At 46.8% G+C, this 23,218-nt stretch overlaps 1 protein-coding gene across 1 annotated transcript in view; it reads left to right on the forward strand.

The window, feature by feature from the left end:
• Slc5a1 (solute carrier family 5 member 1) overlaps positions 1-23,218 on the forward strand; it is a 74,913-nt gene that overhangs the window by 14,928 nt on the left and 36,767 nt on the right. The window contains exons 3-5 of the mRNA XM_045132501.1: positions 12,967-13,071; positions 14,914-14,973; positions 16,540-16,644. Of these exons, the coding sequence (XP_044988436.1) occupies positions 12,967-13,071; positions 14,914-14,973; positions 16,540-16,644 (270 nt within the window). The remainder of the gene's footprint in view (positions 1-12,966; positions 13,072-14,913; positions 14,974-16,539; positions 16,645-23,218) is intronic.

Consider the following 23,218-nt stretch of genomic DNA (forward strand, 5'->3'; position numbering starts at 1 on the left):
ACCCCAGATGCATGCGCTCCCTTGTGCATCTGGCTTATGTGGGTCCTGGGGAATTGAACTGAGGTCCTTTGCCTATGCAGGCAAGCGCCTTAACCCCTAAGCCATCTCTCCAGGCAAGTGGGCTTGTGTGAGGTTTCCCATCGCTGTTGCTTTCCTTGTTTGTGTCTCAGGACTGGGTTATTCTAGTCAGCAGAGAAGCGGGGCATCGTTCTTTTGTGCAGAACAACCCACTGCTTCCTTGACAAGCCTGATATTTGACTCTTCCTCTTCCACACATAGCATACAGCTAGGGCTCCATGAGAGTATAAAGATAACCATCCTTAGGGCTGGAGAGATGGCTAAGTGGTTAAGGCACTTGCCTACAAAGCCCAAGAACCCAAGTGTGAGCCTGATGTGTGTATGTGGAAGTGTGGGTGTGCCCTCAGGTGTCCATCCTCACCTTCCACCTCATTGGAGGCGGGATCTTGTGTGGTTCACAATTGCTTGCAGCAGGCTAGTTGGCCCACAAGCTGCGGGAGGGTCTCCTGTCTCTGGCTCGCGTTTCACCGCAGGTGCACCAGGGTCACAGATGTGAACCACCACATTGTGCTTGGACAGCAAGCATTGTCACCCACTGAGCCATCCTTCCTAGCCCGTGAACTAATGTTTTTCTTTCTTTTCAATTTTTATTAACATCTCCCATGATTGTAAAAAATATCCCATGGTAATACCCTCTCTTCCCCCACTTTCCCCTTTGAAATCCCATTCTCTGTCATATCCCCTCCCCGTCTCAATCAGTCTCTTTTATTTTGATGTCGTGATCTTTTCCTCCTCTTATGAGGGTCTTGTGTAGGTAGTGTCAGGCACTGTGAACTCATGGATATCCAGACCATTTTGTGTCTGGAGGAGCACATTGTAAGGAGTCCTACCCTTCCTTTGGCTCTTACATTCTTTCTACCACCTCTTCCGCATTAGACCCTGAGCCTTGGAAGGTGTGGTAGAGATATTACTTGGTACTCCAGTCACTTCTTTCCAGCACCATGATACCTTCTGAGTCATCCCAAGGTCACTGCCATCTGAAAAGAGAAAATTCTCTACCCAAAGTGAGTAGCATTAATATAAGGGTATAATATTAAGAAAAGTGCTTACTGGGCAGTTTGATAAGCATAGTATATACATTTATCCAGACATCGGCAGATGTTATACCCATAGGGCTCATGACTACCTGTTTTAAGTTTTCAGTATCAGGGATGTATTCCCTCCCATGGAGAGGACCTCCAGTCCAATTAGAGGGCAGTTGGCTTCTACCATGATAGACGTGCCACTATTATACCCGTTGGCTCATTTGGCCCGGCTGGCCAATTATAAGGCTTGCAGTGTCCACTGTTGAGTATCTTCACTGATGGTATCTCTTTCTCCCATTGAACTGCATGTAGAATGGCTTCTTCTAGCTTTCTGCCAGCAATTTTTTTTTTTTTTTTTTTTTTTTTGAGGTAGGATCTCACTCTGGCCCAGGCTGACCTGGAATTCACTATGTAGTCTCAGGGTGGCCTTGAACTCATGGCGATCCTCCTACCTCTGCCTCCCAGGTGCTGGGATTAAAGGTGTGTGCCACCATGCCTGGCTTCATGAAGTAATTTTAGATGGTATGTTCACTTAACACTCAAACTCTGTAGAAATGCCTTAGGGGCTACCCTCCTCCTCTCCATTCCCTGACAACTCAACTTCATTTATTTATTTATTGAGGTAGGGTCTTGCGATAGTTATAGCCCCCATGCCCCAGCTTCAACTCAACTTTTACTTAAAGGAACTCAGCTAACATTTTGTTTGCTGACGAGTTTGTACTCACTTAAAGTTTAAGAACGGCTGAGGCCAGGTGTGGTGCACATGTCTTCAATCCCAACACTCAGGAGGTCAAGGTAGTAGGATCACTGAGAGTTCGAGGCCACCCTGAGACTACATAGTGAATTCCAGCCTGGGTTATAATGAGACCCCACCTCGAAAAACTAAAAATAAGTAAATAAAAACAGTTTAGAAGAGTAAGTCCAATGATTTCTATTCTAAAATTTAAAATGATTTGCAATCACCACAGCAACATACATCTATAAGAAAGAATTAAAGGAAAATATGGCATGCAAGAAGGTATACATCTGAGAATTTTTTCTCCAAAATTGAAAAATACTTTAAATAGCATCAAAACTATATTCTTGGGCTTGAGAGATGGTTTAACGGTTAAGGAACTTGCTTGCAAAGCCAAAGGACCCAGGTTTGATTCCCCAGGACCCACATAAGCCAGATGCACAAGGTGGTGCATGCGTCTGGAGTTCATTTGCAGTGTGGCTAGAGGCCCTGGTGTGTCCATTCTCTCTCTCTCTCGCCTTCTTCTTTCTGTCTCTCTCGAATAAATAAATAAATAAAAATAATATAAAAAGTATCTTCTTAATTTCCCTTTGAAATAAAATGCCATCTCTCATTGTTTAGGAGTCTATACTTATAAGCCCATACCTAGAATTCAAGTTCTTTTTTTTTTTTTTTAAATTTTTATTTCTTTATTTATTTGAGAGTGACAGACACAGAGAGAAAGACAGATAGAGGGAGAGAGAGAGAATGGGTGCGCCAGGGCTTCCAGCCACTCAAACGAACTCCAGACGCGTGCGCCCCCTTGTGCATCTGGCTAATGTGGGACCTGGGGAACCAAGCCTCGAACCGGGGTCCTTAGGTTTCACAGGCCAGCGCTTAACCGCTAAGCCATCTCTCCAGCCCAGAATTCAAGTTCTTAAATGTGCTGGTCCAAGGACAACCTAGCAGAGGCCAGTGGCTCTGGAGGGTTGATATTTCTCTGTCTCCCAGCTGGGGCAGAAACTTTGCAACGGGCCCTTTGCTCCCTCCCTCTGCCTTCCTGCAGTAGCTTTTAGTGTAGAAGTGGGCAGCCAGAGAAGCCAGAGAACCCCGGGGCTTGGGGAAGGGAGAGCTGGCGCTAACCCTGGGTTGGTACCTGACAAAGGGAGAGCTTGGGTGTCACCCGTGAGAAAAGCAGAAGGAACTCAGAGCTTAGAGAGTCTGAGAGGAGATTAGAGAGAGGAGAGGGTGGTTCTGGGTGTTTCTGGGGCGTTAAGATCGCTTTGGCAACAGTGGTTATGACACATGCAGGAGAAAATTTAACTCTGGAAAAAGATCCCATTAAAAAAAAAAATTAGCAAGGCCCAGAGATTGAAATAGAAGTCATGGAAAGTTGTAGGTGCGGAACAAGGGTTCCAGGGCTGAAGTTACAAGACAATTCAGTGTACACAGGAAAGAGGAGGGACGGTTCCCCCCAGGAGCCTGAGTCATACTCCAGACAAGCCAAGTTCTCTCATCTTAGTAACATGAAACCACAAAGTGCTTACATCCCTGTACTGGTAGGGCCAGGAAACCCCTTTCTTGTGGCACTGCGGTTTGGCACCTTTAACTAACACCCTCCTGGCCGCTGTATTGTAAATACTAGTTGGAGGAGGTCGGCAATGTGAGAGTAGAAAACCTGGGAAGCTCACGGGCTGAGCTTTGAAGGAGACTTCTACCCCGCGTGGCCAGAGGGAGCAGAAATTACTGAGAAGCGAGGCCCCATGCGCCTTGGCTTGAAGGACAGTATGGTCACTCCTTTGCACTGGCAGAGGTGGCTCCATGGGAATGCCAACTGACACGGGACTGAACCCGTCCGATGACAATTCCCTCCGTGCAGATGCGAGCATTTCGGAGGGTACACGGTGGGAACTGCCCAGGGCCCAAAAGGATTTGGTTTTCTCTACTGTGTGACGTTGGGCAGTTCACGAACCTCTCTGAGTTTGAGTCTTCTCTGTAAATGTGGGACAGTCAGATGAGGGATTTCAAAGATGGTCCCATGACTAAACTTCTAAGAATCTATGTCATAGAGGAGGAAAGAAAAAAAATCACAAGAAGTTGAGTATAGGCATGCTGGTCAGTCCACCATCTCAAAGATGTAATAATGACAGGGCTGGAGAGGTGGCTTAGCAGTTAAGGTGCTTGCTTGTGAAGCGTAAGGCCTCAGGTTTGAGCCTCCAGGTCCCACATAAGCCAGATGCATATGGTGGTGCATGCATCTGGAGTTTGTTTGCAGTGGTTAGGGTTAGGGTGTGCCTATTTTCTCTCTCCCTCTCTGCATAAGGTCAGAGAGTAAATATTTGTGTTTTCAGGTATGCGATCTCTCATCATGGCTCCTCAACTCTGCTGCTGTAGCTTGAAAAACACACATGGAAAATTCATGAGTGAGTGGTGTGGTTGTGTTCCAATAAAACTTTATTTAGAAAGAGCAGGTGGAGGGCTTGTGTTGTTGTGTTGAGGACAGACAGGCAGTGTCAGGCAGCACACTATTGGTTTTCTCTCGTTCTGTTTTCATCCGTCACTTTATTTGATCAAATCCTCAGCGATCAGGGTTCGTAAGTACCGTGGGGATGAGGACTAACTCCGCAGCTTTCCCAGGTGTTCACGGAGATTAGTGCAGAGCCAGCTCCCTTCTGCTTTTCTGGTTATTCAGGTCTCTTTCTCCTTGTCCCTTGAGAAGGGAGTGTATGAGAACACGGGTGTAGTGAAGCCTCACGCGCGGTGCTGTGAGAAAGAGAGAGAGAGAGAAGACGCACCAGGGCCTCTAGCCACCGCCCTTGAACTCCAGATGCACGTGTCACTTTGTGCATCTGGCTTTACGTGGGTACTGGGGCTACAATGCTGGTCATTGGGCTTCGTAGGCAAACCTCCTCACCACTGAGCCATCTCTCCAGCCTCAAACTTTTTTTTTTTTTTTTTTTTTTGAGGTAGCATCTCACTCTAGCCCAGGCTGACCTGGAATTCATTATGGAGTCTCAGGGTGGCCTCGAACTCACGGCGATCCTCCTACCTCTGCTTTCTGAGTTCTGGGATTAAAGGAGTGTGCCACCATGTCTGCCCCCCTTCAAACTATTAAAATTTTTTTTTTATTGTTTATTTGAGAGAATGCAAAAGAGAAAAAGAGAGAGAGGAAGAGAGAGAGAGAGAGAGATTGAGCATGACAGAGCCTCTCACTACTGCTGCAAATGAAACCCAGACATATTTGCTGTGCCACATTGTGCATCTGGCTTTATATGGGCACTGTGGAATTGATCCAGGGTGGGCAGGCTTTGCGCACAAACACCTTTAACTGCGGAGCCATCTCTCTAGCCTCTGTTTCCTCTGATTTGTATCTTGGGCTCCCCGGGGAGCTGCCCCCTCCCTTCTTTCCTTCTCCCTCTCCTTCTGTTTCTCATGCTCTTTGAGATTAAAGTCTCACTCTGTAGCTCTTGTTGCCCTCAAATTTGTTACATCACCCAGGTTGGCTTCAAGTTTGTTACATTCCTGCCTCAGCCTCCTGAGGTTTTTTTTTTTTTTTAAATTTTTTTGTTCATTTTTATTTATTTATTTGAGAGTGACAGACAGAGAGAGGAAGAGGCAGGTCGAGAAAGAGAGAGAGAGAATGGGCGCTCCAGGGCCTCCAGCCACTGCAAACAAATTCCAGACGCGTGCGCCCCCTTGTTTGTCTGGCTAACGTGGGTCCTGGGGAATCGAGCCTTGAACCGGGGTCCCTAGGCTTCACAAGCAAGCTCTTAACCACTAAGCCATCTCTCCAGCCCAGCCTCCTGAATTTTTTTGGGATTTCAGGCATGGGCCAGCACAGTTGGCCCCTCACTACTTGTGGCGGGTCTTGCCTGCGGCTCCGCGCCTGGCTGTGAGGAGATCCACGCAGCTGTCCTCTGCACAGCAGCTCCCTTGTGTTCCTAGGCATCGGTCGACGGATGTGCAGCCAGGTTCCTGCCGTTCAGTTATTACCTAAGCTCCTGGCTTCTCTCCCACTGGCCATCCCCTGAGTGTTTTCTAACAGATTAGCCCTTCATTGTGCAGTCGGAGAAAGAAACAGGTAAATTATCATTGTTGTTCCTAGTTGGTTGGAGTCAGAAGAGTGCTGAAACTACCGGCTGAGATGTGGTCTTGGGGTGATTCACACTGGACATCTGTCTGGGCTTTTCTTGGCCCATCGGTAGCACTTGGCACAGGACAGAGCAGCTAGGGTCCTGTGTGTCTTTTAGGTAATTTTTTTTTGGGGGGGCTTTTGAGGTAGAGTCTCACTCTAGTTGACCTGGAAGTCACTGTGTCGTCTCAGGGTGGCCTCGAACTCACAGCAATCCTCTTACCTCTGCCTCCCGAGTGCTAGGATCAAAGGCATGCGCCACCACTCCTGGCAAGGTAAACTTTATGAGGGAGATGACTTGGAGTTAAGAGCATGGGTTCCAGGGCTGGAGAGATGGCTTAGCGGTTAAGCGCTTGCCTGTGAAGCCTAAGGACCCCGGTTCAAGGCTCGGTTCCCCAGGTCCCACGCTAGCCAGATGCACAAGGGGGCGCACGCGTCTGGAGTTCGTTTGCAGAGGCTGGAAGCCCTGGCGCGCCCATTCTCTCTCTCTCCCTCTATCTGTCTTTCTCTCTGAGTCTGTCGCTCTCAAATAAATAAATAAATAAATAAAATTAAAAAAAAAAAAAGAGCATGGTTTCCAGAGCCAAGCTGCCCTTGTTTGAACCCTAGCTCCGTGAGTGCCTACCTCTCTGTGCCTTAGCTTCTTTAATTGGGAAATGGTGATCATTTCACCCACCCTGAAGAGTCTGTTTTTGGGGGTGTGGGTGTGTGTTTTCACATGTGTGTGTGCATGCTTGTGGAGGCCAGAAGTTGACATCGAGTGTCTTCCTCCGTTGCTCTCCACTGTATTCTTTTTTTTTTTAATTTATTTTTATTTATTGATTTGAGAGTGACAGACAGAGAAAGAGGCAGAGAGAGATAATGGGCTTGCCAGGGCTTCCAGCCACTGCAAGCGGACTCCAGATGCATGTGCCCCCTTGTGCATCAGGCTAATGTGGGTCCTGGGGAATTGAGCCCCGAACTGGGGTCCTTAGGCTTCACAGGCAAGTGCTTAATTGCTAAGCCATCTCTCCAGCCTTTTTTTTTTTTTTTTTGAGGTAAAGTCTTGCTCTAGCCCAATTAATCATGTAGTCTCAGGGTGGCCTCGAACTCACAGCGATCCTCCTACCTCTGCCTCCCGAGGGCTGGGATTAAAGGCGTGTGCCACCATGCCAGGCTCCACTGTATTCTTTGAGACAGAGTCTCTCACTGGACCTAGAGCTAATGGATGTGGCTAGACCAGCTGGTCAGTGAGCCCTGGGGAGTTCCTGTCTGCACTTCCCCAGTTCTGGGATTCCAGGTGTGCACCACCACACCTGGAATTTTACATGGTTGCTGGGGATCTGAACTCAAGTTCTTCACTTTACCCACTGGGCAATCTTCTCAGATTCCCACACCTGGTTTTTGTGAGACAGGGTCTCATGTAGCTCAAGCTGGCCTTGAACTTGCTATACATAGTTAAGACTGGCCTTGAATCTTTGATTCTTCACTATTCTCTTCTCAACTGCTGGGATTACAGGTGTATGTCATTACACCTGGCTTTGTAGAGTTGTTTTGAAGATTAAATTAGTACATGTCACTGTATCAGGGCATTATATAGTTAGTTCTACCCAAGAGTTGGCTATCATCATAATCTTTTTATTTGTTTTTTTGAGGTAGGGTCTCACTGTAGCCCAGACTGACCTGCAATTCACTCTGTAGTCTCAGGGTGGCCTCGAACTCACGGCGATCCTCCTACCTCTGCCTCCCGAGTGCTGGGATGAAAGCCGTGCGCCACCACGCCTGGCTCATCATCATCTTTTAACTTTCAGACAACCTCTCACTATGTAGCTCAGGCTAGACCATAGAGTGATCATCTGCCTGCCTCAGTCTCCTGAGCTCTAATAGTACAGGTGTGCACGACCCTGCCTGGTTTATCATCACTATTGTATTTTATCTCCAAGTCCTAAGGTGGGGCTTCCGTCATTCATTAATTCATCTATCCACCCATCGTTCTTTCATCCTACAATTACATGTCAGTTACCTTCTGTGTGCCAGATTCTTCCACAGGCGCTCCTATGCATCCGTGCATATGTGTGCACGCCACTCAGTGTCACACAACAACAGAGTGTTCATAAGGAAATGAATGTACCTGGGCCAACAGTACGTGAGGAGGAGCAGGGTGACCCTTAACGTACAAAGGAAGACCTTCTGAGGATTGAACACTTTAGGCTGAGACCTGAAGGATCAGCGAGGGCAGCCAGAAATGAGAAATGTCTTAGGTGTGGATACGCCAGCTACTTTGATTCCCTCATGACACATTGTATACACGCACTGAAACATCATACTGTATGCCCCATAAGTGTTTATTTATTTATTTCTGTGTGTATTATTTAGTTATTTAAAAGTATATTTCTTTTATTTTAATTTTTTTGTTACTTTTATTTATTTATTTGAGAGCAACAGACAGAGGGAGAAAGCGAGAGAATGGGCATGCCAGGGCCTCCAGCCACTGCAAATGAACTCCAGACGTGTGCTCCCCCTTGTGCATCTGGCTAACGTGGGTCCTGCAGAATCGGGCCTCAAACAGGGGTCCTCAGGCTTCACAGCCAAGCGCTTAACCACTAAGCCATCTCTCCAGCCCTATTATTTATTTTTATTGGTAACTTCCATAACTATAGACAGTAACCCATGGTAATTTCCTCCCTCCCCCTACCTTCCCCTTTGAATCACCACTGCCCATCATATCCCCTCCCCCTCTCAATCAGTCTCTCTTTTATTTTGATGTCATGATCTTTTCCTCCTATCATGATGGTCTTGTGTAGGTAGTGTCAGACACTGCGAGGTCATGGATATTCAGGCCATTTTGTGTCTGGAGGAGCACGTTGTGAGGAGTCCTACCCTTCCTTTGGCTCTTACATTCTTTCTGCCGCCTCTTCTGCAATGGACTCTGAGACTTGGAAGATGTAATAGAGGTATTTCAGTGCTGAGCACTCCTTTGTCACTTCCTCTTAGCACCGTGGTGCCTTCTGAGTCATTCCAAGGTCACTGTCATCTGAAAAGAGAATATTAAGAGGGAAAGTGCTTACTGGGCAGTTTGGTGAGCACAGTATACACATCTAGCCAGACTGTGTATTTTATGTGTGGTATGTGTACATATATGGTGTGTGTGTGTGTGTGTGTGTGCGCATACACAGATAACATCTATACACACACACATGCAGAGACTAGAGGCAAACATTACATCTTCTCTATCACTTTTCTATTTTATTTCCCTGAGACAGGGTCTCTTACTGAACTTGGGATTTGCCATTTTTTGGCTAGTCTGGGTGACCAGGGAGCTCTGGTCTCCACTGCCCTTGGTGCTGGGCTGCAGGTGTACACAGCCAGGTCCGTTGAATCCAGGTTCTCATGCTTACGCCTCAGGCACTCTTACCTGCTGAGCCAGCTCCCCCAGAACCTTGTAAATATTTATAGTTATTATGTGTGAGTTACAATAAAATAAAATTGAAGGGGGGTGCTGGAGAGATGGCTTAGCGGTTAAGCGCTTGCCTGTGATGCCTAAGGACCCTGGTTCAAGGCTCAATTCCCCAGGACTCACGTTAGCCAGATGCATGTGTCTGGAGTTCGTGTGCAGCACCTGGAGGCCCTGGAGGGCCCATTCTCTTTCTCTGTCTCTGAATCTTTCTCTCTCTGTCTGTCACTCTCTAATAAATAAATAAATAAACAAACAAAACAACCAAAAAAAAAAAAAAAAAAACTGAAGGGGGCTGGAGAGATGGCTTAGTGGTTAAGACATTTGCCTGCAAAGCCTAAGGACCCAGGTTTAACTCCCAGGACCCACATAAGCCAGATGCGCAAGGTGGTGCATGTGCCTGGAGTTCATTTGCAGTGGATGGAAGCCCTGACTTGTCCATCCTCTCTCTCCCCTTCTCTCAAATAAATAAATAAAAATAAAATAAAAAAGAATGATTATATCTCTGTCTAAAAAAAAAAAAAAAAAAAGGGAAGGACCAGACATGTAAATATTTGGGGTTGCGTAATCCAAGAAAAAACAAAACAACACAATAAACACCCTAAATAAATACCACCTGATGGTGCAAGGCCATAAGGAGGAGGAAGCTTGAGGTACCCAAAGATCTTCAAGAGGAGCATTGTGCGAAGACACAGTGCATATAGATCATGCCCACTGAAAGGAGACTCCTGAGCTATAGGTGACCAATCTTGGCGCACCAAGATTGGTGCATGGGTTGGTGTCTTTTCTCCTTGACCTCTGATGCCACAGGGAAGCCTCGCCTGCCTTTTGTGCCCAGAACTCTAGGGGAAACACCAGCTTCAGCGGTTTTCCTGTTCACTTGGGTCTGTGAATAGGGAGAGGCCCATATGGAGGTAATGACTAAAAGACGACCATTGTCTCTGGGACGTGAGCTGACACAGAGCCAACAGAGATTAGGGTGACTCCAGAGCGAAGCTGGTGTCTAAATATTTACCAGGGTCTCAGAAATAAAGTATTCTGAATAGATGAACCTCACCTTATTTTCTGTCCCAAACCAGGAAGTTCAGTCCTGGAGTGATGGCAAAAGTCAAAGGTCAAACCTTTCCTGTTGAAAAGAGATGCCAGTTAAGATTAATGACCAGTTCCCGAGAGGGAGAGGGAGCAATCTGAAATGAGGCTGTCCCCGATTTACAGTGAGGTGGGTGGAGGGTCTTACTCCAGTGTCCCTGCGTGGGGAATTCAGGAGAGAATATATGGGAACAAAGAGGAAGTCAGTGTGGTGCTGGGGTCTTTTCTGGTGCCCCCCAGACTTCTACCACCTTGGGCTAGAATATATTGCACAAGTCATTCCACAACCCTGACCCTTAGCCTCCTCCTCTGTAAAATAAAGGTGAGAATAACATCTTTATTTTTTATTTTTTTGTTCATTTTTATTTATTTTTTTGAGAGTGACAGAGAGAGAGAGATTGAGAGAGAGAGAGAGGCAGATAGAAAGAGAGAGAGAATGGGCGCACCAGGGCTTCCAGCCACTGCAAACGAACTCCAGACACGTGCGCCCCCTTGTGCATCTGGCTAACGTGGGTCCTGGGGAATCGAGCCTCGAACCAGGGTCCTTAGGCTTCACAGGCAAGCGCTTAACTGCTAAGCCATCTCTCCAGCCTGCAGCTGCCTTTCAAGGTAGAGAGTACTCTGTCACCAGAGGCCAGCAAGCAGAAGCTAACCCTTACTTGGAAAGTGTTGCAGAGGGGACTCAAACTATGGTACCTGTGGCCTCTCACAACCGTGGGAGATTCTATGATTTCTCTCTTTCTCTCCTTTTCAGACAAGCTTATAGGAAAGGAAATTTACTTCATCAAATGTCATGATGAACTCCCTAAAATCATGCCTTTGTGATATGACATTATATTATTTTCTCAAGTATCACGTCATCAAACTTGCTGGACTTGCTCTGACCTGTTGCTTTTGTGGCAGCCAAGCTATGTAAATAGTTGGGATGATGTTTTTAAAACATATTTTATTTATTTATTTGAGAGGGGAGAGAGAGAGAGAGAGAGAGAGAGAGAATGCCAGGGCCTCCAGCTGCCATGAACACTCCAGATGCACGTGCCACCTTGTGCATCTGGCTTTACATGGGCATAGGGGAGACTAGTTGGGAAGAGGAAGGGATTCAGTGGAGGGGGCAAACGGAAGGTTGTGGGAGGGGATTATGATCATGTCATGTTATCTATGTATATGGAAGTTGTTGATAAAAAATTAAAAAAATAAAAATATTATAGGGATCTAGAGAATTATTACTATCATTAATATCTTTAAAAATATTTTTACTTATTTGAAAAAGAGAGAGAGAGAGAGATAAAGAGAGAGAGAGAGAGAGAAAGCATGCATGGGCTCCAGGGCCACTAGCCACTGCAAACCACCTCCAGATGCATGTGCCACTTTGTGCATCTGGCTTATGTGGATACTGGGGGATTGAATCGAGGCTGGCAGGCTTTGTAAGCAAGTGTCTTTAACTGCTGAGCTATCTCCTCAGGCCCAGCATCTTGTGTTATTTATGGAATTTTATAATTTAAAGGCTAGGAATCATTAGCTTTGTGTTCTTTCTTATTTGGTAAGCATACTGAGGGCTAGTGGTTTCTTTTAAGTGACTTCTTTCAAGATCATCATGTTTATTTACTGGACAAGGCTATAAGCCACCAGGCCTCACGGAGGACATGGAGACAGATGTGATGCCCACCTCTTTACCGCGTCTAACATTAACAGTAGGGGAGTTGTTTGGTCAGGTGCTTTCTGTTGAGGTTGAAGTAGTTTTCCTTTTCTTTTGAGGTAGGGTCTCACTCTAGCCCAGGCTGACCTGGAATTAACTCTGTCATCTCAGGGTGGCCTCGAACTCACAGTGATCCTCCTACCTCTGCCTCCCGAGTGCTGGGGTTAAAGGCATGTGCCACCATGCCCGGCTTTAGTTTTCCTTTTAAAGGGGTCTCATAGGAAGCCACTCACTGTGAGCCAAACCCCGGAGAGAATAAAGTAAGAAATTTTATTTTCTTATTTGATTTTATTCTCTTTTGAGGCAAGCCTAGCAGACTGGCCTTGTTTTATGTGAGAGGGAGAGAGAGAGAGAGAGAGGGAGAGAGGGAGAGAGAGAGAGAATTGGCATTCCAGGGCCCCCAGCCACTGCACAGGTCTTGCTCCTGAGCAGACAATTTTCAAATCTTTTGGAGGAGTTCTTATGGAATGGGAGACTTCCAGTGGATTTTTTTTCCCTTCTGTTTGCTTATTTTGGGCTGTTGGGCAGTTCACAAAAGATTCACAGATGATCTGATTTGAAGTTACGTTCGACTCTTCCTCCAATTCTCTCCTTTTTAGCATCATTATTTTCCAAGTCCGCATTTCTGCCTTGGGAGCGAGCTCTCTTGCGGATTTCAGCCTAGCCAAGCTCACAGCTGGCCTCTGTTCCCCAGCACCCTTCATGTGACTGATGCTCCTCTTCTTGCCTTGGCCCCTTCCAAGTGAGTGTCCTGGCCAAGCAGAGATTCCTTACTCGACACTGTCTCTGTGTTTCCAGATTGGAGCCTCTCTCTTCGCCAGTAACATCGGAAGCGGCCACTTTGTGGGCCTGGCCGGGACGGGAGCCGCCTCAGGCATCGCCATGGGTGGCTTTGAATGGAATGTGAGTAATACTTGACCCACTATGTCCTGATGGAGAAGCAGCCTGTAGTAGTCCATTTTTCAGTAATACGATGACATGCTGGAGGCTGGATAACTTTATAAAGGAAAGAAGTTCACACTTGGATGCAGAAAGTCCAAATAGCATGGTATAGAGTCTTCCAAGGGTCCTCGCTTGTCTGCGTGACCTCATTATGAATGGCAGGATGGTGGGATATCTATGAGAGAACGAGGTCATATCACCCCAAATAGGAAGCCAGAGAGGTTGGGTAGAGCCAGGACCAGATTTTTTAAAAAAATTTATTTTATTTTATTTATTTGAGAGTGACAGAGAGAGAGAGAAAGAGGCAGATAGAGAGAGAGAATGGGCGCGCCAGGGCTTCCAGCCTCTGCAAACGAACTCCAGACACGTGCGTCCCCTTGTGCATCTGGCTAACGTGGGTCCTGGGGAATCGAGCCTTGAACTGGGGTCCTCAGGCTTCACAGGCAAGCGCTTAACCACTAAGCCATCTCTCCAGCCCAGGACCATGTTTTTATAACAAGCCTACCTCAAGAATTACCAAGGGTGGGCGGGTTGGAGAGATGGCTCAGTGGGTTAAGGCACTTGCCTGCAAAGCCTAAAGATCTGGGTTAGATTCCCCAGTGCCCACCTAAAGCCGGGTGCACAAAGTGGCATGGGCATCTGGAGTTCATTTGCTGTGGCTAGAGGCCCCAACATGCCCATTCTCTGTTTCTTCTCAATATCTCTCCCTGACTAAAACAACAACAACAAAAAGCCAACTTCCAAAGAGTTCCATTGGAACAACTTTTGTCACTTCTGTAGGTAGTATTCTCAATGACTCAAGGATTTCCTGCTATGTTCTGTCTGAAAGGTGCCACCACTTCTTATGACCATAAGGACTAAGCCTCCCATATATGAACCACAGCCTAATCTTAGCAATCCGCGAGTTCAGTCTCTGTTCAGAGGAACTTAAGATGTTAGGGAACCCACCCCTTAGAGCCACCCTGGGGTAGAGATGGAATGGCATGACTTGAGGATCCCCAAGGTCCCGCTTTGCTTCCACCGTAGTTGTAGGAAAGATCCATTGTAACAGTATTTCTTCTTCTTCTTTTTTAAATTTTTTTATTTTCAAGGTAGGATCTCATTCTAGCTCAGGCTAACCTGGAATTCATTATTAGTCTCAGGGTGGCCTTGATCTCAAGGTAATTCTCCTACTTCTGCCTCCTGAGTGCTGGGATGAAAGGTGTGTGCCACCATACCTGGCTAAAAAAAATACATTTTCAGTTTTTTATTTGAGAGAGAGAGAGAGAAGAAAGTGTGGGTGCATCAGGATCTCCTGTCACTACAAGTGAATTCTAGACACATGTTTCATGTATATCTGGCTTTATGTGGGTACTGAGGAATCAAACTCAGGCCATCAGGCTTTGCAAGCAAGTGCCTTTAACTGCTGAGCAATCTTGCCACCCCCTAAATAGTATTTTACTCCTTATAAATCAGGAAGAGGCAAAAAAATTGCCCTGGCTGGGGGCCTGGGATTGGGATGTTAGTGGGAAGCCTCTGGGTCTCCTTTTGCTGCTGCTCAGATGCTTTTGTTGTGTGCCAACCAGGAAGCATAGCCACTTAGGGATTGTCCTCAGAGAGGAAGGAATAAAGGAGGGAGGGAAGAAGGGAGGGAGAGGAGGAAGGAAGGGAAGAAAGGAGGAAATGGTGGGTGATTACTTTTTCTGTAGCAGCTGAGGGAAACAAAGATGGGTGTAGATTTCTCTAGCAGCTGAGGGTCCCTTGAGGGAAACGGATGGGCTAAGGTTTATCCCGATTTGACTGTACCTCTTGTTTTGTTTCCAGGCCTTGGTTTTTGTGGTTGTGCTAGGCTGGCTGTTTGTCCCTATTTACATCAAGGCTGGGGTAAGTATCTGTTCTGTTAACCCATTTCATGCCAGCGAGCGCACACCTGTGAGCCCGATGTCCTGGACGGCGGAGGAGACTTTATGGATATAAGCCTTTCACATCAGATGTAAAAATGGTTCCCAGCTGCCTGCTGGGGGCATGAAACATCCTCAGTGCAGATTCACGACTCTCTTTTATGAGAAATTATTTTTTTAAAATATTTTATTTCTTTGTTTATTTGAGAGAGAGAGAGAGAGGATGAGGCAAAGAGAAAGAGAGAATGGGTGCACCAGGGCCTCCAGCCACTGTAAACGAACTCCAGTTGTATGCGTCCCCTTGTGCATCTGGCTTCTGTGGGTCCTGGGGAATTGAACTGGGATCCTTAGGCTTTGCAGGCAAAGCCCTTAACCACTAAGCCATTTCCCCAGCCCAAGGTTCATGACTCTTTGTCTAGCAAGGTCTCCCAAGCAACACCTCCCTCCTCTATTCAGAGCTCTCTAAAGCATCCACTCCTGTGGGTGTGCCCTTGCACTGACGCACAACTGTCTGTGGGAGAACCAGCAGCTTGAGCGAAAGAGCCATTTCCCCCCCACCCCCATTTGGGTGCTTCTCACGTTAGTGTGCAGTGATTCTCAGCTCCCAAACACAGCTTGAGTATTCCTCGTTCAACGAGGCGCACCACCCGTGAGTGAGCTTACATGCCAGGGGCTGCAAGGAATGGGGGGGGGGCAGGGGAGAGGAAGCAATGCAGAAGGCCCCTCCCGAAGATTCGCACATTGCTGGGGATGCATTCATCCCAGACGACTGCAGAGGAGCAAGCCGGGAAGTGCGGCTGGTATTTGGAGAAAGGAACTAAGAGGGGATTTGGGCAGACCTGCAGCCAGCCACAATCCTTGGCTCTGTGTGCAGAACGTGGAGAAGGTCATGGTTAGCCTGGCCAAATTGCGCAGTCCACTGGCAAGGGGCCACTGTTGTCTTATTTTCAGCTGAGGCAGTGAACAGACCAAAAATTATGTGCACATATATCTACATACATATGGACAGACAGACAGACAGACAGACAGACACACACACACACACACACACACACACACACACACACACACGGCAAGTACCTGCCTCTTCAGTTATGTCTCATCATGTGGTTAGTACAGGCTGGGCTTAGTGGTTTAATCCCAGCACTCAGGAGGCTGAGGGAGGAGGATCGCTGTAAGTTCAAGGCCAGCCCGGGACTACAGAGTGAAGTCCGGGTCAGCCTGGGCTGGAGTGAGACCCTGCCTCAAAACAAGCAAACAAAACGAGCAACTGTGGTTATTGGGCACTTTCTCTACATTGGGACTGTGTGCTGGGACCTAGCGACTCTTACAACAGGAGAGAGGGCATGTGGGCCTGAAGTCAGCAAATGCCTGGGACATCAGGGGGCCATCTGGTCGCTTTGTAGACTTCAGGACTAACAAGGGATAAATTCTTGACCGAAACTTCTGTGGTTCTGATACAAGGCTGGGTTTCGTTTTTTCTGCATACTCTGCCTCCACCCCGCCCCCGTCACTGCGGCCTCGGTGACCTCTCTGGCATCCCGTGCAGGTCGTGACAATGCCGGAGTACCTGAGGAAGCGGTTTGGAGGCAAGCGGATTCAGATCTACCTCTCCGTTCTGTCCTTGCTGCTTTACATTTTAACCAAGATCTCGGTGAGTCACTGCTGGGGGCGGGGTCCTGGCTGTCTCAGAAGCTATCCACGGTCACTGTCCCCAACCAAGGGGCAGTTATATGTTCCTATGAACTTTGTGCCTTACTCATTCTTGTTCCTTGGGTGGGGGGTAGGCAGTCCTAGTTCATGCATCAGGAAGCCAGCGGAGTGCCACGGGACCCTTTGTCCTCCGCTGCGGTACAACTTGAAGGTGGAGCAGGCTTATGAAAGTTCAGCAAAAGCTGCTCCAACTAGAATATTAAATGGGAGTTAGGATAACGTATGACCCAGAATTCCCAATACTGGGTATATATCCCAAGGAAATGAAGTTGGTAAAGGAAATACCTGACTTCCTATGTTTTTTTTTTCATATTTTATTTATTTATTTATTTGAGAGAGAAAGCGGGGGGGGGGAGAGAGAGAGAATGGGCACACCAGGGCTTCCTCCACTGCAAATGAACTCCAGACACATGCGCCATCCTGTGCATCTGGCTTACATGGGTCCTGGAGATTCGAACTGGGATCCTTTGGCTTTGCAGGCAAATGCCTTAACCGCTACGCCATCTCTCCAGCCCTCCTGTGTTTATTATAGCATGATTCGCAATGGTCAAGATATGGGATCAACGTGTGAGCTCATCAATAAGTGAATGGATAGATACAACTATGATCCCTTTTTGTTTCTCTGTACTATTCAGCCTTAGAGACAAATCTTATCATTTGACAAGCTGGATGAAACTGGAGGTTATCATATTAAGTGACAGGAGCAGGCACAGAAAGACAAATACTCATGATCTCACTTGTATGAAGGATTTTAAAAAGCTGAACTTATAGAAATAGAGTTTTTAAAATGCTTTTATAGTCGGGCATGGTGGCACATGCCTTTAATCCTAGCCCTTGGGAGGCAGAGGTTGGAGGATTGCTATGAGTTCAAGGCCAACCTGAGAATACATAGTAAATTCCAGGTCAGCCTAAGCCTGAGCTAGAATGAGACCCTACCTCAAAAAACAAAAAATAAAAAAAACAACCCTTTTATTATTTTTTGCATTTATTTTATTTTACTTTATTTGAGAGAGAGAATGGGCACTCCAGGGCCTCCAACCACAGCAAACAAACTCCAGATGCATGTGTCCTTTTGTGCAATTGGCTAACGTGGGTCCTGGGTAATTGAACCTGGTTCCTTTGACTTTGCAGGCAAATGCCTTAACCACTAAGCCATCCCTCCAGCCCCTATGACCATGATTTTAAAAGATAATTGAATTATTGGTCCATATCTAAAATTTCCTGATTATCACAAAATGTGTTCTTATAGGTGTGCACATGATTTCTCTTTCTCATAGGTAATATATTTGTACGTTTTCAGCCTCATGCCATTATTTTTCCTTTTATATTGTCTTTTAGTCTGCTACTTGTACGTCTAACATGGGTTCTTAGGCTTTGCAGACAAGTGCCTTTACCACTAAGCCATCTCTTCAGCCCTTTTTGTTGTTTAATAATAGGAATTCTTTATATGTTCTGAATTCTAGACCCTTACTACATCTATACATTGCAACTATTTTCTCCCATCTTTAGGTTTTCTTTTCACTTTCTTTAAAAAAAATTTTTTTGTTTATTTTTATTTGAGAGCGTCAGAGAGAGAGAGAGAGAGAGGGAGAATGGGCGCGCCAGGGCCTCCAGCCACTGCAAACGAACTCCAGACGCATGCGCCCCCTTGTGCATCTGGCTAACGTGGGACCTGGGGAACCAAGCCTTGAACCGGGGTCCTTAGGCTTCACAGGCAAGCGCTTAACCACTAAGCCATCTCTCTAGCCCTTTTCACTTTCTTTTAAAATGTATCTCTTTATTTCTTTATTTAAGAGAGAGAGAGACAGAGAGACAGAGAGGAGGCCAGCTTCTTGATGCTGGAAATGAACTCCAGACATATGCCCCACTTTGTGCATCTGATTTTACATGGATGCTTGGGAGTTGAATTGTAGCCCTGGCCAGCAGGCTTTGCAAGCGAGGCCCTTTGACCTCTGAGCCACTTTTATAGCTTGTCTTTTAACTTTCTTTTGTATATTTTAAATTTTTTGATATTAAGAATTTTTTTTTGAGACAGGGTCTCATGTAGCTAAGGCTGGCCTTGAACTTGCTAAAGTTGAAAATGACTTTGAACTTCTGATCCTCCTGCCTCTCCAGTGCTGGGATTACAGGCATGTTACCATCATGTTTGTTTTTTTGAAATTTAATTTTTTTATTGACAACTTCCATAATTATAGACAATGAACCATGGTAATTCCCTTCCCCAACCACATTCCCCTTCACAACTCTCCAACATATCCCCTCACACTCTCAATCAGTCTCTTTTATTTTTAAAGATATTTTATTTTTATTTATTTGACAGAAAGAGAGAGAGAGAGAGAGAGAGAGAGAGAGAGAGCATGCCAGGGCCTCCAGCCACTGATAATAAACTCCAGATGCATGCACTATCTTGTATATCCGGCTAACATGGGTCCTGGGGAATCAAACCTGGGTCCTTTGGCTTTGCAGGCAAACACCTTAATCACTAAACCATCCCTCCAGCCCTCTCTCTTTTATTTTTGACATTATTGTCTTTTCCTCCTATTATGATGGTCTTGTGTAGGTAGTGTCAGGCACTGTGAGGTCATGGATATCCAGGCCACTTTGTGTCTGGAGGAGCACATTATAAGGAATCCTAGCCTCCTGTTGTAGTCAGGTACACATTGCTGGTAGAAAACATCCGACCAAGAGCAGCTTGTGGGAAAAAGGGTTTATTTTGGCTTACACACTTGAGGGGAAGCTCCATGATGGTGTGAGCAATGGGTGGACATCATTTCCTCACCAAGATCAGGTGGACAACAGCAGCAGGAGAGTGTGCCAAACACTGGCAAGGGGAAGCTGGCTATAATGCCCATAAGCCCATCCCCAACAATACACTACCTCCAGGAGGCTTTAATTTCCAAACCGCCATCAGCTGGGAACCTAGCATTCAGAACACCCAAGTCTATGGGGGAACATGTGCATCAAACCACCACACCTTCCTTCGGCCATGCTTGGTTTTAGGCAGTGCTGGGATTGTTCTCGAGGCTTCATGAATGCCAGGCAGACTCGTGCATGCTAAGCAAACGCTATACTGGTTGAGCTATAGCTGAGGTCCTCAATTTTTTTCCTTGTTTTGGACAGCATCCTTTGATACCTGAAGGCTTTAAATCTCAGTGAATCTATCCGTTTTGCATTTGGTTGCTTATGTTGTTGGTAGCATTTCTTAGAACACACTGTACAGTTCAAGGTCATGAAGTCTTATCTTCATGTTTTCTCCCTTACCTTCTAGAGAGAGAGAATGGGCGCGCCAGGGCTTCCAGCCTCTGCAAACGAACTCCAGATGCATGCGCCCCCTTGTGCATCTGGCTAACGTGGGACCTGGGGAACCGAGCCTCGAACCAGGGTCCTTAGGCTTCACAGGCAAGCGCTTAACCGCTAAGCCATCTCTCCAGCCCGGCTTTTTTTTTTTTTTAAATTTTTAATTTATTTATTTGAGAGCAACAGACACAGAGAGAAAGACAGATAGAGGGAGAGAGAGAGAGAATGGGCGCGCCAGGGCTTCCAGCCTCTGCAAACGAACTCCAGATGCGTGCGCCCCCTTGTGCATCTGGCTAACGTGGGACCTGGGGAACCGAGCCTCGAACCAGGGTCCTTAGGCTTCACAGGCAAGCGCTTAACCGCTAAGCCATCTCTCCAGCCCGGCTTTTTTTTTTTTTTTTTTTTAAATTTTTAATTTATTTATTTGAGAGCAACAGACACAGAGAGAAAGACAGATAGAGGGAGAGAGAGAGAGAATGGGCGCGCCAGGGCTTCCAGCCTCTGCAAACGAACTCCAGACGCGTGCGCCCCCTTGTGCATCTGGCTAACGTGGGACCTGGGGAACCGAGCCTCGAACCGGGGTCCTTAGGCTTCACAGGCAAGCGCTCAACCGCTATGCCATCTCTCCAGCTCGGCTTTTGGTTTTTTAAGATAGGGTCTCACTCTAGCCCAGGCTGACCTGGAATCCACTCTGTATTCTCAGGGTGGCCTCGAATTCATGGTGATCCTCCTACCTCTGTCTCCTGAGTGCTGGGATGAAAGGCGTGGGCTGCCATGCCCAGCTGGTTTTTGGCCCATTTTGAGTTAACTTTTGTTTACAGTGGGATGTAGGGGTTCCTATATTTTTTGGGAGTTCTCCTAGAGCCACTTATTGTAGAGGCTATTGTTACCCCATGAACAATCTTGAACATCTTTCATTGATAGAACTCATAGGACTTTGTCTTGGAGTGAGGACTGACCATCAGGAATCTTCTCTCTCTTTGCACAGCTTCCTAACTTGGTACTGTTGGTGACCTGTGTGAACCTTTTCACTAGTGTCAGTGTGCTTCCTCCTCAGGATTAGTTGGTTTTTAGTCTTTTGTTTGTTTTTATTTATTTGTGAGTGACAGAAAGAGGGAGGGAAAGAGAGAGAGAGAGAGAGAGAGAGAGAGAGAGAGAAAATGGGCACATCAGAGCCTCTAGCCACTGCAAACGAACTCCAGATGCATGTGCCACCTTATGCATCTGGCTTACATGGGTTGTGGAGAATCGAGACTCGAACTGGGGTCCTTAGGCTTCACAGGCAAGCGCTTAACCGCTAAGCCATCTCTTCAGCCCCTCAGTCTTTCTTTTGATAGAGCTGAGTGTGGACTGGGGAGTGACATGAGGACGTGAAGCAGTCAGATTTTGGCTTTGTCAGGGAGAGGAAGGCACCAGGCAGTCAACGAGGAAAATGGATGTGAGTGGTGGGGCGGAGACACGCGCGAGGAAGCAGGGAGCTGACGGGGGAACCGTGTCTCAGCTCAGCGCGTGAGGCGTCACCTGTTGAATGCACAGAGCGAGGTCCCTGCCTTTCCTTCTCGGGGGAGCGCAGTCTCAAGTCCGCAGTTCTAGCAGGCGACAGTCTGTTAATTACAGTTACTGCAGAACAGGGCACTCTTTGCCCTTGGAGCTGGTGTGGGGTAGTCATATAAGTAACCGAGTGCCAGCCCTCTTTTTCCGCCTTCCCTATCACCTCACCTCTTTTGCAGGTTACTAATTAAGCCTCCTTGGACTTGGGAGCCCCCAGGTAATAAAGGAGCCACCTCCTCCAGCTCAGATCCCAATGGAGCACATTTCCCAGAAGCCAGTTTTTTTTAAAAGAATTATTTATTTATGAACGTGCCAGGGCCTCTAGCCACTGCAAATGGACTCCAGATGCTTGGGCCACCTGGTGCATCTGGCTTTACGTGGGTACTGGGGAACTGAACCTGGGTCCTTAGGCTTTGCAGGCAAGTGCCTTAACCACTGAACCATTCCTCCAGCCCAGCAGTGATTTGCTTTGCAGCTTATGGCTGGAGAGAAGGCTTAGCAGTTAAGGCGTTTGCCTTCAAAGCCAAAGGATCCAAGTTCAACTCTCCAGCACCCACATAAGCCAGATGCACAAGGGGGCGCATGGGTCTGGAGTTCATTGGCAGTGGCTGGAGGCCTTAAGTGCCCATTCTCTGTCTGCCTCTTTCTTGCTCCTTCTCTTTCTCTCAAATAAATAAGTAAAACTAAAAAAATAATTTTGCACTTTAATCGTACATGATTGTGTGTTTCTCCCTCTCTGCATGATTTCTGAAGCTCCTTACCGGAGACCCTGACCAACGCCACACTGGTTCCTTCCAGTGCCCAAATGCCCGATGGTCTCTTAACAAGCCCCTTTGACTCGCCTTCTGCTTGGTGCTCATGTGGTTCCCAGTGGGGCCTCTGCTCACACCTCCAGTACTTCCAAATGTACTGCATGAGGAAGGACTTCTATTTTGTTTTCTACCTCGTGGAAGAGAAAACTGGGCCTCAGAGAAGTTATATAATTTCCTCAAAAATCTCCGAGAGAAGGATCACAAAAGGACTTCTGAGGGGAACAGCAGCTGCAGGGTGGATGTATGGAGGACTGGAAGGAGAAACAGTGAATTGTTTTCTTTTCTCCTCACCGGGCTTCTTGGCTTGGTCTTCCCTTCACTCACAGCAGCTTTCTGACGAGCTCCTTGGCACTTTTGCCACTAGGACCTTTGTCCTTATAGATTCAGGTGGCTATAAGTTCACTTTGGGTCACAGAGTATGGACTTTTTAAAAGAACCACAGTGATGTCAGCTGTACCTGCTAGAGTCTGATATTCAGGAATGCACGGCTCATGGATAAAGGGGAAAGCTGTTATTTTACAAAGCATGGTAGTAAGATATTTATAGTACACATGAAGATTACCCAGTTTGTGTGTGCATGTCTGCGTGTACATGTGTGCGTGTGTGTGCATATAGACAGTTTGTGATGGGGAGGAAAGAAAACAGAAGGCATGGTGATATACATACATATAGATATATATGTATATGTATATATATAGAGATATGGAGAGAGAGAGAGAGAGAGAGAATTGTTGAGGAAGGGTCTCAGGCACTGAAATCGAACTCCAGATGCTTGCGTCACCTAGTGTGCATGTGTGACCTTGCACTTGCATTGCCTTTGTGTATCTGGCTTATGTGGACTCTGGAGAGAGATTA

The sequence above is a fragment of the Jaculus jaculus genome, chromosome 13 (genome assembly GCF_020740685.1).
Source record: "Jaculus jaculus isolate mJacJac1 chromosome 13, mJacJac1.mat.Y.cur, whole genome shotgun sequence".
Classification (NCBI taxonomy): domain Eukaryota; kingdom Metazoa; phylum Chordata; class Mammalia; order Rodentia; family Dipodidae; genus Jaculus; species Jaculus jaculus.